We start from the raw sequence: 18,459 nt of genomic DNA on the forward strand, positions 1-18,459 counted from the left end.
AAATTTTTTTGTTTAAAGTAATCTAGTGTGTTGCAAATTTGCACCAGTGTACTCTTTCAGAGGTTGTTGTGAGCGGTTATGACTACGGCCATGTTGAAAGGGAGCAGGCAAGTTTCTCAGCCCGAAGGCTCCTACTGTTAATAGTGTTCTTTCTGCATCTAAATAAAATTGTAACTTGATATTTCGAGGGTGCTTTTCTGCTTATAATTTTTAAATCTGTTTTTCAAAAGCTTTTAGGAATAAAATTCACATTTGTTAAAAGAAATTTTATTTTCCATCAGTTACTTCCTGGCAACTACTTCCACCCTCACCTAGTGTGATTAAATGTGTTAATGTTCTTGATGAATCGTTAGTAAATAAAGTAAATTCTTTAAGAAAAAAAAATTGAATGTAAATTCACGGTTCAATTTTCCTATAATTTTTCCATTAAACTATAGTGGACCATTCACCTACTCTACTATTTACCCTACCTCCTCGTTCCATTTCATCACATTTGCAACGTTACGCTTATATTTTTAATCGTTGTGACGGTGTCGAGCAGCGTACAACTAAGACCGCATTCGGATGTTACACTATTATTTATTCAACTCATCTACATTATATTAAATTTTGGCATTTGACCATTCGTCACACCAAAAAGAAGTTCTATCAAGTCTTCCGGTATCCTTTTGGAATCACCCAACGACGACACTCTCCCGCAAACTGCAGCGTCATTAGTGAACAGTCGAACATTGCGGCTCATTCTATCCGACAGATGGTTTGGTTATCTAGAGAGCGGGAGCTGTCCTATCACACTTCCCTGGGGCACTCATGGTGATACCTTGGTCTCCGATGAACATTTATTGTCGACGGCAACGAACTGGATTGCATTACTTGAGAAGTGTTCGTGTCACTCACATATCGGTGAAATAATTTCGTGTATTAGGACCTTCGTTAACGGACTGCAGTGCTGCACCGTTTCAAACGATTTCCGGAAATCTAGCAAGATAGAATCTGCCGTTCCCCTCCACTCATGGTTTGCAGGATACAGTGCGAGAAAAATGCAAGTTGAGAGATTCTTTTAAATCAGTGTTCATCTGTGGATTGTAGCTTCTTTCTCTCAAGGAAAGTATTTATATTTGAACTTGAATACGAGAATTCGGCTGCAGTATAAGGTACGGACATTGGCCAGTAAGGTAGCGGATTTGATAATTTGCCAAACGTACTTGTGTGAATCACCTGCAGCTCTTTTCCAGTCGCTTGGGATCTTCCTCTTGGCGGGACATTGTGATACCTGGAAGCTCTGTAAATTGAAGGTAGATGGGAAGAAAGGAAACAAAGGAGAATGGACAATCGATGTCAGTTGCATCGAGACTTCACGCAGAATCAGCGCCAACGAGCGAAAATGTGTGCTGGACTGGGATTCAAACTCGGGATATTCTGCTTAGTAGGCAGTGCGTTAACCACTTTTATTTTACTTTTTTGTGGGGGTATCAGGTCACGGGCTGGGGGAGGCAGGGTAGGCAGGGGTCGCAACCCGACACCTGGCCAAAATGTCTCAACCCTCTCTTTTCTGGCGATACGGTCGAACGTATGAAAGGGATTTTCTTAAGTTTTTTATTTTTCCAATTTTTATTTGAGGTTTTTTGTGTCGTAAGTTTTATTGTCTTTCATAGGTGCTAAACACCACATACAGAAACTAAAGGTGCCATTCAATACATCAAAACGTAAAAACGGCTCCTAATTCCGTCTGGATTTCAAGAGTTCACTAGAAAAAGAGAGAGAACCCAAGTAATTGGAGAAACATGTTCTATATTTCACGTGTCGCCGCAAGATATCATGTTGTTCTTGCAGTATGTGCGGGAAGTCTATGACGTTCTTGTCATCGGAGCGATACCAATAATACGTTGCCATCCCGTTTATCCAGTTTACTGCGTTTGTTCTGGAAGTGGGAAAGTATACTTTGTTCGGGAACAGTAGGTCGTCAGCTTTGATCGACGTGTGCGCCAACATTTTCGTCGTTAGAAGCCAACAGTCAACTTCCGTGCGACAAACCAAACGGTCCTCGCCGGAGTCGACGACCGCGCATTGGAGCCATATCGGCGTGTCGACCAGAGTGCAGTAGTTGACGGTTCGGGAATTTGCCGTTCACCACTACATACCAGAATGCATGTACCTCTGTAGGGAGAGAGAGAAGATGGACCGCTCTCCATATTCTCTGCCACTGCATCGCCGTGTACTTCTGTTCGGCCACATTGCGAGATTTTTGCTGACGTAAGCTTCGATATATTTCTTTCATTTTGGGCAGCCTGGTCTCCCACAAACTTTACTGAACGTAACTGTAATCGGCGACGAACTCCCGAAGGTGTGCGAGCGGTGCCGTGATGTGGCCTAAACTGACTGGTGGACGTCGTAGGCTGGCAGACTGGTCAAACAGGAAAGGCGGCGAACTCTGACGAAACTAACACCAGACTTCAACGCTGGGCAGAGCACAAGTGTGTCTGGACACACAATGCAGGATGAACCCCTGCAGCTGACGACCCATGCATGTGCCAGTGTTAATACCACACAACTGAGACTGAAAATGGCACGTGACCATCGGCGATGGACGTTAGCGCAGTGGCAAGAGCTGAATGGTCCGATGAAGCCCGATACCGTTTTCATCGTGCCGATGGGAGGGCGAGAATCCGTCGTCTTCCAGGGAAATATCTCCTGGACACCCGTACTGCAGGGACAGAGACAACATGGTGGCAGCTCCAATATGCTCTGGGGAACTTTCACGAGGACATCCATGAATCCAGTGGAGCTCGTGCAGGGCACCATGACGGCGAAGGAGCATCGTACACTGGCTGCAGTTCACTTACACCCCTTCATGACGATCATGGGTCCCTAAAGCAGTGGCATTTTTCAACCAGATAATGCGTCATGTCACAAGACCAGAAGTCTGATGGAGTGGTTCGAGGAACACATTTATTTAGAGTCCATTTACAGAGAACCACGTAATAATTCCTTGTGTAAGACGTGTATATTTCTATTGTCTATTGCCAAATCACAATTTATGAAAGATGTTTTTATTTTATTAATAGGATTAAGTAGGAATAATTAATATTTGTCATATTTAAAATAATTGTGGTAGCAGGGAATGTCTGCACCAAAGTATTGTTGACAAGACAGACCGCAAATTGATATAATTTTAAAAAGGGAGGGAGAGATCGCGAATGGATACATTTTAAGAAAAGAGCGGGAAAGACCGCGCATTGATACATTTTGTAATGGTAGCAGGGATTGTCTGCACCAGAAAGCATTGTTGGCAGGAGAGACCGCACTTTGGCGTTCGTAGGATGTCAGTAGTAAGCGAGATGTGAAGCGAGTTGGTAGCAGGTCTGAAGCGAGAGGTTGAGAGGAGCAATGTGCCTGCCAGCCACCAGCTATGATTTACAAGAGATTATAAACGGATGTACAGAGACGTCAACTAACTATTATCATAAGAGGAACTAATATTATTGAATTATTTTCTTTGCGAAACTCAAGACTACTGAAGTTATGTTTGCGCAATGCTAGTTGTAAGATTATTGTAAAAAGTAAGTCCCATTTGAACGTTTGTAAAATCATTACATTATCAACAGTAAATATTTGAAGCGTTTTCAGAATATAATTAATTTTTGTCAGCAATCTACATCTACATTTATACTCCGCAAGCCACCCAACGATGTGTGGCATTACTGATTATAAACGATCCCAAAAACCATCAACGTAAAACTTTGCAAAAATTTTATTGTTATCAAGAAAAAGTGTAACTATGAATTACGTAACTTCAGTCAAATCAATTAAAGAATAACGTCACCTTTGCTATTAAAGAATAACGGCAGCTTTGGTAATAAATACAGCCACTTATTATGACAGTCCATCAGCAGTTAATAGAGTATAGTAAACCGGAGTAAGTATATGCAGTCGCAGTTCGATGTAGCAGTCAGATGGCGATCCGGTAACAGTAAGAAGGGTAAGGAACAGTTTTGGGTTATTGCAGATAACGACTTAGGGTCACGACGACGACACATTCTATGTTTCGTCGAAATAACCAGCAAATCACTTTTAATAAGCAGCAATTAAATTTGTATGCGAAGATTGAGAAAGAGAATAAATTTCAAAGGGAAGATATCATTTGTTATTATTAAGTAAGAGATACAAATCCTAAGGGAAGGATACATAGGTTATTGTAAAAGGGAAGGTTATCTTTAACAAAAGAGGTATAGAGGAGACGGGAAGGTTTCACTTGGAAAGAATTGTTCACCTACTCTTCTGTTGGTTTCTCTGTTATGGGATTTATTATTCCCTTGTATCGTCTGCATTAGTACCAATTTTGCTCTTTGAATGTTAATTGGACGGTTATTCACACATATAAGGAATAGGAGTGCACCCAAAAGTGAACCCTTTGGGACTCCAACCCTTTTTTTACCTTTCCGACGTTGTCTGAATTATTGAGCACAACTATTTTATAGTTAAGTATGATTCGAACCGCCTGTGTATAAAACGCCTTTAAAAGACCACAAAACATACCAACTGGCGATATACTATTATTTAAGGCTTGTAATATTTAATGCGTTATCGAGTAAACAGCATTCTCAGTCGAGCAACCCTACTGGAATCCAAACTGTGTGTGATGAGTAAATTGATTCCACTAAAGTGTGAGACTACTCTTGAGTGCAATATTTTCTTGAATATTTTGAAAAAAGATGTCAGATTGCTTAAGCCTGTCTTGTCACATTTCAGTTTCTGCACCGTCGTGCCATGGGTTTGTTTCTCCATGCGTGGCCAGAAACAGTGTTTCACCACGATAAATGAGCTTCCAACCCATATAAATAAGTGTAACTTCTAACACCGCCTGCGATGACGAGAGGACTACGCCAGGCACCAGAGAAATGTGGGGCAGCAAGCAGCCACTACGAGAATGGGCTCCTGCCACTGCCGGACCTAGCTCCAAATCCGCGTCCCACAACTTGGTTCCGGTGCACTGGTGGCCTGCCTCGCGTCTCATTCCGAGAATGCCAGACTCCTGCCATGGAGGGCAGCAGATGGTGACTAGGACAGTACAGCCGCTCGTCCTGTGCCGGTGCGGGCATCGTGCCGTTACGCAGCTTTGCTATCACGGCTAGTTTCACATCCAGAGGCTGTCGTCCTCTGCAAGTGTTGCAGTATTTCGTATCGCTGGCATCTTCAGTGAGCAGCTACTCTGCACCCAACTGGGGCACGCATTGTTGAGTGGGTTTCCGGTGTCAGCATTCCCGGGCACAGACGACACGACCAGCTTTCTGGGCCGGCCGCTGTGGCCGAGCGGTTCTTGGCGCTTCAGTCCGGAACCGCGCTGCTGCTACGGTCGGAGGTTCGAGTTCTGCCTCGGGCAAGGATGTGTGTGATATCCTTAGGTTGGTTAGATTTAAGTAGTTCTAAGTCTAGGAGACTGATTATCTCAGATGTTAAGTCCCACAGTGCTCTGAGCCATTTGACCCATTTGAACCAGATTTCTCCGTCAGCTGGCCGCTGCAGTGCACGTTGAGCCATGCATACTGTGCACGTAAAAGAGGCGCTATAGGTGTAGTAGCACATAGTTCAATAGGAAGGTTTACTTTATAAGACTAAAAACAGTAGACCAGTTGCAATGGATAAAGAAATCTTTACCCAGGTTTCTTCTTCAGAAGGCGGCAATTTTACATTAGTATGGACTGATGTATCATCGTCGATTTTACAAATATCTGCATAGATCCATTTGTCCAAATTAAAATATTTGTAAAAACGACGATGATACATCAGTCCATACTAATGTAAAATTGCCGCCTTCTGAAGAAGACAGATTTAAATCTGTTGAAACCTAGGTAAAGATTTCTTTATCCATTGCAACTGGTCGGCTGTTTTTAGTCTTATTACGTGGAACCGTTGCTGTTGCGCAGCTATGTTTAAAATACTGAAGGTTTACTTTCTTATTTTAATTGTTTGAGCTGCCCACGGCCGGCACCCAGTTTCGACTCACTGACGCTACCCACCCGAGAGGTTCTCTTCCCCTGGGCCCGTTTTGGTACACACCTGTAGGGTGCCAGCCTCGCTGCCAAGTAGCACCGACCCCTAATTTACGGGAACTGTGTAGCGTCTGCATAGATATCACGCACCATATATCTCCGGAAACCTACCACGACCTTGTCGAATCTATAACACACAGAATCGCTACTGTAATGCCTTTCAAAGATGGACCAGCCCTCTATTTACCAAATGGTCGATGTACGTTTGTTCATCAGTGTATTTCTGATCGAAAGAATGAAAAAAACAACTTAGGAAGTGCAACACACAACGTTTCGTCGACGATGGCCTCATTAGATTCGGATCATAAACCTAAACTACACAAACATCGGTCACGTCCCTTGCAAACGTACTATTTAGGCATTTTCCTTTTGCGGTTTCAAGATACTGCGGAGAACCTAAGTATGGCCGGATGTGAATACGGTGTACCCTCGTGTTGAATGAGAGGTAGTATCTGGACAACTATTCCACGTCGCTCTTTTTTCTGGTTAAAGAAGCGATTAAGAACACGAGTCAGTCACAAAGAACTGACTTTAGCTTAAGTTAATCGAACAAAGACAAAAGTTGACAGACTGGCGCCGTGTGGAAAAATGAAAATGTTCCTGAAATTGCTGGCCAAAACGCATATATTCATTACACAAGTGATGTGCTAGGTGGACTTTGTCTTACATTACGGCGTGTATTTTGTATGTTAACATACTCTTACTAGCTGAACCAGGCTTCATCTGTAGAAATAAAATTTTGAGAATGAAAATGGTCGGATTACTTCAAAATTAAAAATCAGTGGCACTACTGAATGAAGGCATGGAGTCTCGGTACTTAAACTCATCCACAGCATGAAATATACGAGGAAAAGATTCAGATCACTTTTCATATTATTCTGATACGAAATACTAATATTTGATAGTATTCTGATACGAACATCTTTTAATTTTCATTTGTAAAGCTATAAAGTAAACCAGAGTAAGTATACTCATGTCGCAGTTCGATGTAGGAGTCAGATGGCGATCCAGTAACAGTAAGAAGGGTAAGGAACAGTTTTGGGTTATTGCAGATAACGACGTAGGGCCACGACGACGACACATTCTATGTTTCGTCGAAATAACCAGCAAATCACTTTTAATAAGCAGCAATTAAATTTGCATGCGAAGATTGAGAAAGAGAATAAATATCAAAGGGAAGATATCATTTGTTATTATTAAGGAAGAGATACAAATCCTAAGGGAAGGATACATAGGTTATTGTAAAAGGGATGGTTATCCAGAATGAGATTTTCACTCTGCAGCGGAGTGTGCGCTGATATGAAACTTCCTGGCAGATTAAAACTGTGTGCCCGACCGAGACTCGAACTCGGGACCTTTGCCTTTCGCGGGCAAGTGCTCTACCATCTGAGCTACCGAAGCACGACTCACGCCCGGTACTCACAGCTTTACTTCTGCCAGTACCTCGTCTCCTACCTTCCAAACTTTACAGAAGCTCTCCTGCGAAACCTTGCAGAACTAGCACTCCTGAAAGAAAGGATATTGCGGAGACATGGCTTAGCCACAGCCTGGGGGATGTTTCCAGAATGAGATTTTCACTCTGCAGCGGAGTGTGCGCTGATATGAAACTTCCTGGCAGATGAAAACTGTGTGCCCGACCGAGACTCGAACTCGGGACCTTTGCCTTTCGCGGGCAAGTGCTCTACCATCTGAGCTACCGAAGCACGACTCACGCCCGGTACTCACAGCTTTACCTCGGGATGGTTATCATTAACAAAAGAGGTATAGAGGACACGGGAAGGTTTCACTTGGAAAGAATTGTTTACCTACTCTTCTGTTGGTTTCTCTGTTATGGGATTTATTATTGCCCTTGTATCGTCTGCATTAGTACCAATTTTGCTCTTTGAATGTTAATTGGAAGGTTATTCACACATATAAGGAATAGGAGTGCACCCAAAAGTGAACACTTTGGGACTCCAACCCTTTTTTTACCTTTCCGACGTTGTCTGAATTATTCAGCACAACTATTTTACATTTAAGTATGATTCGAACCGCCTGTGTATTGTCCAGGACTTTTCTGCATGCTGTCTTGAACAATGCGGACGATGTTTACACTCGTTTCTCTTATTTTACTCGTGATGTCCCTTATGTTTAGATTGGGCTGTCGTGAAAAGCAGAATATACGACTTTGGACCAGTTCTATTTTGAATTGTAATGAATTTGCAATGAATTTGTTGACCTTCAAATAGTGTAGTAAGCAGTGGGAAAATGGCAAGAAACTGCAATGCAGGAACCTAAATAATGTAGAACCGTCAGAGGCGAAGATAGCCCAAGTTTGATAACGGCTCTTGATATGAAACTGAGAAAATTTTTTGTGTGGCTATGGAGGACCACATTGCATGGAAGTGGATTGCGAAAAATTAAAAAAGAAAAATCTGAACGGTAATAGAAGGTCTAAGCGGAACTGTAACCGAAAGATGTGATGAAATCCTTTTCATTCAAGTTTTGGCTACTTACAATGTGGAGGGATGAAACGGGTTGAACGTACCAGACTCACCGTTGAGCACGTGCACGCCGACGCTCTTGGTGTTGGCGTTGGAGGGGCTGCACGTGTAGGTCCCAGAGTCTGGTGCGTCCGCACGCTGTATGAGCAGGTAGCTCGTCGTGAAGTCGCCCTTCTCCGTGATGACGGACACCCCACCGCGTTCCGAGTCATAGTTGATCTCCTGCGACACGAGGCACAAGTCAGTAGTTACAAAAGGGTCTGTGTAACGCTCCACATTCAGTATCTAACCGAGCCACCGAGGTAATGCTTTTCTCTGTTGATACATACCAAGAAGCAAAATAGTGTTGAATGATCTCCCAGGAGCTAGTAATATCATTATGGATTGCTCGGCTGCAACAATAGTTAGTAATAGAGTGGGAAAATTGTTCATAATGGAATGTATTTCTCTGCTGCTCCTTTGTCATCAGGTTGAGTAGCACACACAAGCATAGAGTAGATTTCTGGATATATTCTTAGACATCTTGTGAACCGATGCAAATGTCTTTTTCCCGAATAAAGAAGAATGACCTCTCACAGCATGTAGCTATCCAGTATTCGTTTGCAGAAAGTCCCTTTCAGCGGAACATTATACATAACCCGAGCAAAATACATCAACGAAGGCATACAACGATGAAACACGGAAGAGACATACAAATTGTTCTCATAAAAATTTGAATTTTCTTCGTATTGACACCTGTTGGATTCTGTCTCGAGTTCTACAGCCGACGTTCGTTTGACGATTATTCTGACGTTTCGCCAACACGAGTGGCTAGCATTGAGAAAGCTCCAGCGTCTGTTGCTAGTAGTTGACTGGAGTCGAGCTCGCGACCGCAATTTATGTATAGCTTTCGCGCCATAGTCTGAGGGCTTTTACTTGGTCATTACCGCTGTAGTTCTCCCCTTACTACCTGCCATGCCTGTTCGCTGTAGCACGGGAATCCAGGTCCTGTTCAAGGTTAGGCCGTTCTATTTTCGGTCGAAGCTGTTGTTATGATTGTGGATTTCTGTAGGATTCCTGAACAAGCAAGCGTGGTAGCTTTCTCTACAACTATAATTTCCCTGTCGGCAAATTTTGTTGTGTGGTCGGTCTCAAACAGCGCATTCTCCGTCATCGCCAATTTCTTCACATGTCCAAGCCTGCAACACCACTCATTTTCGGTGATCGTCGTGTTGTTGGGTCGTCCCGTCATTCGAACATACACCTTATAACTGTACATGGCATGCAGTATATTCCTGACGTTGAAAATGGGTCTCTTCTGCACTTCGCCGACACTCTTCGATCTTCTTGGTCGGTTTGCAGATAGTCTTGGCCCCACGTCTGGGCAATATACGACCCTGTCTGAGGCAGAAAGGGCATACCTAAATTCCTTCTTCCGATGCGTCACCTCGCAAAGTGTTAAGTTTTGTGATACTTCTTACGCAACTTGCGGCAGACCCACTGTTCTTCACAGCGCTTTCCAGATGTTCCGTCTTGCATGTGAGGAGGTGCGGCTCACATATTCGTCCTGCCCCTTTCTTCTGACCCAGCTCATGATTTGACATTTTCTCACATATCGGTCCGTATGTAGCAACAGAAATTCGCAAACATGGCAACAGCTTCAATAAGAAAGAGGAAAGCCTCAAGTTGGACGGATCCTGGATTTCCATGCTGCAGCAAACGACTGCTTTGCAGATAGCAAGGGGAAAGCCACAGCTGAGATAATCAGGGAGAATCCGTCAGTAATGAGCGCAACAAAAAAATATAGTATGTGGCCACGAGCTCGAATCCAGTCGGCCAACAGCATTGAAACGTGAAGCTTTGATGCAGAGAGTCACTTTTGCTGGCGAAACGTTAGAAAAATCACCAAATGTTGATTTAAGAACCCGTGAAAGAAGCCAAAAGGCAATAAATCAACAAATGACCCCTGAAACCTCAACAGGCCGCGCGGAGTAGCCGCGTGGTTACAGGCCCCATGTCACGGATAGTGCGCCCCCTCCCGCCGGGGGTTCGAGTCCTCCCTTGGGCATGGGTGTGTGTGTGTGTTGTTCTTAGCTTAAGTTAGTTTAACTAGTGCGTAGTCTAGAGACAGATGACCTCAGCAGTTTGATCCATGAGGAATTCACACACACACACACACACACACACACACACACACACACACACACACACACAAACCTCATCAACTTTCTTCTTGATACCCATAGTGTACGCACAACTTGAGGAATTACTAATGACTGTAAGAGTACCGAATCAATATCAACCCAAGGAAAATAAGGCGATGAGAGTGTATCACATGAAAGTGAAAACAGCACAATGTCGAACTGAACAGATTGCACAATACAGATATTTGGGAATCGTGTTAACTGGTAAGTGAAGGAACGAAAAACAAATAAATAGAAGAACTGCAACGGCAAAACAATCTTCTCAGGAAAATAAACGTTTACTACACATAAAAATGGGGTTGGAGTTAACGAAAATGTCTGTTCAATGGTTCTAGTGGCATGTTGTACAATGCAGCATGCTCAAAGGACAAAAACGTACGTGCCGTTTCATCATACCGCTATAAACCACTTTCCTGTGTCATCCCTCACACCACATAATTATATCATTATACATAATGCTGAGATCTGTCAAGAAATGCAAAAATGATGTTATGACACTGTTATTAAAACTCTTTACTCTGGAAAATGTGATCCATTAAAGAGCACAGAACATACGTCCTGCGAATATATTTTCACTCCAGCTGCCTCTGTTATCATTGGAACAGTCTACAAGAATAGTTAAGTGGCGTGTTTTATTTAAAGACGCTAACCTTAGTAATACTTTATGTAATTTATACGCTTTTCACGGTGTATATAAACCTTGTTCTCGATTAATGTTGCTATATTCTTACATGTTACGTAAAACTCTGGTAATCCCCAAGGGAAGTGGGACAGCTGCTGGACATGAAGTACTTCAATAATGATGACAAAACCAACAGCTTTATTGGAATCCAACGTCGTTTATTCTTTTTAACACATGCTACCAGTTTCGACAACAAATGCATATGGAAACACATATAACATGATAGAAGATTATGAGAGCACAGACAACGTAAATCATACCGTATGACTAAAAAGGAGGATAAAATCACATCATAAAATCACATGATAAAAATATACTACTGTTATCCATACAAAACAAAATTCAGTATCTAACTTATATTGCAATTTTTTAATCCAGTTACAATGAACTACACCAGCAAAGCAACCATACCGTATGACTAAAAAGGAGGATAAAATCACATCATAAAATTACATGATAAAAATATACTACTGTTATCCATAAAAAACAAAATTCAGTATCTAACTTATATTGCAATTTTTTTAATCCAGTTACAATGAACTACACCAGCAAAGCAATCGAAGCCACGTACATCCGTCTGGAACACCTACAAATATGAGGTGCACAAATAACAAGAAAACGAAACAAACTGATAACATAATATCACATGGGTGGAGGGGACAAATGCTACACAAATCACTCGAAAAAAACAAACCCGCCGACATAATAGAAAACTCTCTAATGACAATGTAAAACACAGTCTAATGCCTGTTATACGAAAAGGCACGTCCTCCACTGATATTACCTTACAGCAACCCATTCATATCCGTAAGGTCCACGACGCTAACTTGTAAATGTAAAAGGCCCTGGAGGCAATATCTCCAAAGAAACAACGAAGCATGTAGCCAAAGTTCCTACTAATTCCAAGAAATCTACTGGACCTAAAATAATGTTGCCAACATTAGTAACACCCGCCGTCAATATGTACCCACAGGGTTAAAAGTAGCATAGAACATACATATCGACGAACTACGAGCTAACGCCGAAGAACATCTCGTGTGCCAAATGCGCTCTTTACATGTAACAGTTGGCTATAAAGAGTAACCTAGTAAAAGTCGATCAGTAAAACCGGTAGTCACGAGCAATTATACATACAGGACGATTAACTTTTAAACGTCCATATGGATATCCAGCAGAATAAAAACGAGAACAGGTACGTATTACTACACAAGAACAAGAGAATAAACTCCGAAGATTCTATAAGAATGGGAACCCAGATGATAATTTAAGCAAACTTGACAAACGTCGAGCGCGTCTTTATACCCTCTAGACGAAACGCATAATTCACGTCTTAGAACTCGTCACACGTAAAGTATACTGTGACAGCGGTACACCAGAGTAAAACCAAACTGTGCACCCAAAAGACTGCTTTGTGCAAAAGAAAATAAACACTGAACCTACTCCAAGTTATTAATTAACAGGATGCAACCGCACATACAAAACAAAAATAAAATAGCAGTTGAAGTCATTCATTATGTAGCAGTACATCAATCGCAACAAAGTCACCACTGAATAGTACACAAATAAACGCAATGCAGTCGTAAACTATGATTTAGGTTGTCTGTGTTCTTATACTCTTCTATCCTGCTACGTGTGATTCCATATACAGGGACTTGAAGATGATACCACCATTTGGTGTCGAAACTACTAGCGTGTGTTAAAAATAATAAACGACATTGTATTACAACACAACTGTTGGTTTTGTTACCATTATTCATGTACTTCTTAGTTAAAGGCCTGAGATAACGACAGTAACGTGTGTACATGTCGCAAGATATTTAGAGTTCTAAATGTGTATGTGATAGAGATGGGCAAAACTGTTCTTTTCAGAGATCGGATCAGAACTGTTCACTCCCTGAAATGAATTAGCTCTTTTTCATGACTCACCACTCATTTACAATAGAAAATAAATGGAAGGCACATTGCCCTTTAAACTTGGTTTATTCCAGTACAATACCTGTATTTTGATCTTATTTGATCCTATTTTGAAGTAACACAGATAATGAGTAAGAATTTTGTATTGTTTATTGAAATTTCCACGATATGACAAAGTTTTTGATTATTGATTTATTTTGCACTATCATGGTTTTTTGGGTGATCGGAAAATGTTGTAACTTGAGATTTACATTAACAATATATTTGGCTATAATGTATTAAAATTTCATTAACCTCATACAAATACATCGCAAGCCATATATTTTTAAAGTGAACGTTTCCTTCCGAAGGCGCCTAAAATCGCAAAATCCGTACCAGAATAAGAAAAAATATATAAATTTGACTGTAAAACGAAAGTGCTGCATATAGCCTTACGCAGAATAAAACAAGGAAAATATTGGTGTATCACATTTTGCGATACGTTTATCGGTTCGCTCGTAATTAAAGCGTAAATTCGAGTGTCCATAATAAAAATCCTGTAGTAAGAGGAGTCGTCAGGAACCTAATCTGATCAGTTTAAACAAATAAAAATAAAATAAAAACAAATGATGTATACATAACATAATAATGTAATATACATAGCGGTATTACTACGAAGAACAATATCCAGTAGAGACGAACTCCGATGCAGAAGCACTGAGTCGAGCGGGTCGAGAACGAGCTGTATTACTGCGTGAGCTAAGACCACAGAGACCAGAGTGACACCTGAGTTGCTTTGCTCAACGCTCTGGCTAGAGTCGAGAACGGTGGGGTGAGCGTTGAGCGGGCGAGTTCCGAGGGTGGGGGGAGCAGTGAACTCACCCGCTCCGAGACAAATCGTCCGTTCCCTTGCGAGCAGGTTGTTGCAAGTAGTTCCTATGTTATCCGCTAGGTGGCTCTCTGTCCTGTTGCTCGCATCAGCTGCTCAGAGGGCAGGACATGCGACTGAAATGATCGCCGACAGAGCGCGATGCGAAGTTAAGCTGCGCCAGACACTGCACGCGGCAGACAACGCACAGAGACGGCACGGCATATGTGAAACACAAAATCCAATGGGGCACTGCACAATGCAGGCAGCCAAGGTAGAAGCAGGGCAGAGGCTGGCGCTGGCTGTGTTGTGTGGCGTACACTGTGCTGTGACCAGCAGAGGCACTGCTGATATGCTCCGTCTCTCTCTCTCTCTCTCTCTCTCTCTCTCTGCCGTGGGAAACGTTTGGAGCTACCGTTCTTTTTTTCTGAATCACTGATTGTTTATTCCTTTGAAAGATTCAACTCTATGAATCAGTTCAAGAGCGGATCCCCCATCTCTAGTATGTGACACAATGTTTCTGAAATTTTTGAAATATAGTATCTTATATGTGGCGCATTAGTTTCATTCTGTAGGCCTATATACCACTGTTCTTTATCTTTTAATTAACTGTTCAAAATGGTTCAAATAGCTCTGAGCACTATGGGACTTAACATCTATGGTCATCAGTCCCCTAGAACGTGGAACTACTTAAACCTAACTAACCTAAGGACGTCACACAACACCCAGTCACCACGAAATTAACTGTTGTAATAATATTTATTCAAGCCACGGCCAGTTTCAGGATTCTAAAATTCCATCTTCAGGTGTATGGAATTATTACATTTAGGAACACATTATACGTGGTAGGGCCAGTCAGAGCAAGAGTTCCAGTCATTGCATGTTGGCGGAAACTGTCCGCCGCCGAGCAGCCGCATGTTAGGAACGTCAACATTACAGTGTGGACGGCCACGCCGGTGGTTTGCGGATCGCTCTAGATTAATTATCGTGCCTGTCAGCTGCGAATTTTCTATGTACTAAATCTTGTGCTTCATCTTTTAACTTTTGCTATATATTGCCTGACAATGTCCGTAACACCAAAATTGCGACTGCGAAGGTAAATAATTTTTTTGTAGTCCATGAGTACTAAAATGTCTTTTAAAAGTCTTACATGGCTGAAGAAGTCCAACACGAAAAGTTTTTTCAAGATACTGTATTGACCACAAGATGTATACCTCCAGAAGCTATTCGGTTTTGTGTATTTCTATAAGAGTCAAGAACTATTACTTTCTGTGATTTAATTTCAAATAAGATTTGCTTAATAAAATCTCCATTCTTGAAGAAACAAACCTATAACAATGTCTCTTTCCAGAACTTATCTTTATGTTAATTTTACTTTGCATTTTCTTGGGAGCAACAAAGTACTCGCTCGTGGAACGACTAAATTACTATACATATCTACTCTACGTTTTCACTTTCTTTTTACACCGTCGCTCCTAATCTAGTTTTTAGTCGCCATAAATGCGCAAAAATCGGAAGACTTCCGTCAAATAGCATATCAGCTCTCTCGCCATTCTTTGAGACTCTAAGCCAGGCAGGTGCAAGAACTCTAGGCTAAGGACAAATTTAGACGCGTATAGCACGTGTGACGTGACACTACACTTCACTACAGCACGACGGACACGTTCCACACGTGTCGCGCGGGTCCAACGCATATTGAGACACCTACACATACGCCGGTTGGCGAGGCTCTGCGCTGACAGTAACGAAGCGCACGCACATTGTAATCTTTCTCAAAAAATTTTGCAGATACTATTCATTAAAAATATTTCATTTTTACTTTGCTTGTAATGTTACATGTCAGCTTCGTGCTCAAGTGCCCATAATCTTGCTAATGGCTATACTTATTGTGGTATACACATTTTATTAAGACGCTACGTAAAGTTCGAAACGTTTGCAATGGAAAGTAGGGGTCGCTATGATTTTGCGTTTCGTGCGTATATCCATATCCATATCCATATGTTGCTACGTATTAAATTTAGCTAACATGTTGAATTTTTCTTTAGACTTGGGAGGAAGTCTCTATCTGCCTCCGATCTCGAGAAAATGAATCTTATGTAGCGCGCTCACTCCCGATCTGATGCCCGCGATTATGAAATATTCACAACGTCTCTCTATCTCCTAAACCACACCAGACATCGAAACGACAGTTTGGCGTATGATAGCACACAAGGAGGAGAGTATTTAGCCAATTCGTAAACATATGTAACTTTCTTATCTATGGCGATATACCAGTAGTTACACTTCCCTTTTTATTTATTTTCTTTTTTTTCGCACCAGTCGCAGTAATTTTTTAAGAGTTATCGACAGCTAGTGAAAGAAGAGTTTCCTAGTATAAAAATAAACATGAAGCTTCTTATGTTACTGCAAACCGACTGTATAGGGTTTTTCGTATACTATTGGGCTCTTTGATTGCCAATTACTTGTTTAATAAGGCACTGTGTTTCAGAATTCTGTCGCTGTGAGATGAGTTTGTGCAAATTAGTTTTGGCACAGGAAGTACAATTAAACCAGCCAACAAGAAAAATGTGGCCGTTACTCATAAACGGTGATGCTTCTTCGAATAAGAATAGATTAACAATTCACACAAATATAAATTGCTAATTCTGTCGGAATTTTGGCTGAATCACCGTAAACCATCGTATTTTTATCACTGAACGACTGGAATGGAAACTTACCAAAGGATTTATTCCTTCTCCTGATCTGAGCAGTATTAAAATAATGACGACCATTCCCTTCAGGTGGAATGATAGGCACATGCCAGATACTGGTTAGTCACCTACGGCTTGCCAAACTGACAAATTGTGATTCGAGAATAAAATAGTTGTTACTGAGAAAAATAAACAATTGATCTGTCGCGCAACACAATGATCAGTGCATTGTCAGCAGTCGAGCATAATGCGGGCGAAAGGAATTCGCAAGCTAGCCAGGTGTGCCTTGTGAGTGAGAGTTCAAAAAGCATTGTCATGAAAATAGATATGCCTTTGTCAGCAATACATTTCAACAAATTAAGTATATCTAATGACTAACTGAAACCCTCAGCTGCCGACAGGTGTTGTTGATATACCTCGATGTGGACAGCTGAAAATGTGTGCCCCGACCGGAACTCGAACCCAGGATCTCCTGATTACATGGCAGACGCTTTATCCATCTGATCCACCGAGGACACAGATGAATAGCGCGAATGCAGCGACTTATCCCTTGCACGCTTCCCGTAAGACTCACATTTCCAACTGTCGATAATTCTATATATGTAATGTACCTTATAGACACTTGCCCATCCACTCAATACTCGCGCACACTTTGGCGATTCCCGTAAGAGTTGGGGCAACCTGTGCGCATTCGCACAGACGAAGGTCAATGGCTGGGTAGCCTTTTAATTATATATATGAAGACAGTAACTGTTCTCGACAGAACAGATACTGTTGATGACCGTGCAGATTTTCCCTGGAATAAATGATGAGTAACTGAAACCCTCAGCTGCCGACAGGTGTTGTTGATATACCTCGATGTGGACAGCTGAAAATGTGTGCCCCGACCGGGACTCGAACCAGGGATCTCCTGCTTACATGGCAGACGCTTTATCCATCTGAGCCACAGAGGACACATATGAATAGCGCGACTTCTTCATTGCACATTTTGAACACAAAATCCACAAAAGTATCACACAAAAGGCACATAACAGACAAGGCATGAATGTCGACTAATGCCTACGAAAACTCATATGATAACAAAGATTTTAAAAATGGACGAATTTTTCCATTGATAACGTTACTACCATCTTGCAGGAACTAAAAAATCAGCAGACCTAACATGTCTGCAAGTGCCGTAAATGTACATTTGACACCGTGAAAAATCATCATAACCACAGTGACGTAAAATTAGCCCACCACACATCTCACTTCGCGCTTGCACCGCAATATTACGTCAGCCGAATGTCAAGTGTTACACCGCTTTTTTTCGGTCGGGTTTGGCGCTCGATATGTGTCTGCGGCCTTGGCGGGGTCCAATCTCGCCGTCCCTTCGGTATGGGCCGGATGGCATCCAAAGCAGTCCTGGAAACAGTATCTGTGACTAGATATCCTTGAAAGTGCAGCTCGCATCACCCTACTTATATGCAATTTCTCATGTCATTCTACTCATAGCCGACTGTGACGACTGGAGGTGTAGTGATTCTGGTGTTTTAGTACCTGCCTGCATCTCTTTTATTCACACCACCACTACCACAGTGAGCTGGCTGTAAGAGATGCATTGAAGCGGC

General features: G+C 42.0%; 1 protein-coding gene across 2 annotated transcripts in view; it reads right to left on the reverse strand.

Moving 5' to 3' along the window:
• The window catches only part of LOC126187791 (zwei Ig domain protein zig-8-like), a 185,548-nt gene that overhangs the window by 12,963 nt on the left and 154,126 nt on the right, over positions 1 to 18,459 (reverse strand). Inside the window, exon 5 of one of the 2 annotated variants that reach the window (XM_049929064.1) lies at positions 8,587 to 8,755. In XM_049929064.1, coding sequence (XP_049785021.1) covers positions 8,587 to 8,755 — 169 coding nt within the window. Of the gene's footprint in view, positions 1 to 8,577; positions 8,756 to 18,459 lie in introns of both variants that reach the window. The other variant, XM_049929063.1, reaches the window with a different exon arrangement.

Source organism: Schistocerca cancellata, chromosome 5, assembly GCF_023864275.1.
Source record: "Schistocerca cancellata isolate TAMUIC-IGC-003103 chromosome 5, iqSchCanc2.1, whole genome shotgun sequence".
Lineage (NCBI taxonomy): Eukaryota > Metazoa > Arthropoda > Insecta > Orthoptera > Acrididae > Schistocerca > Schistocerca cancellata.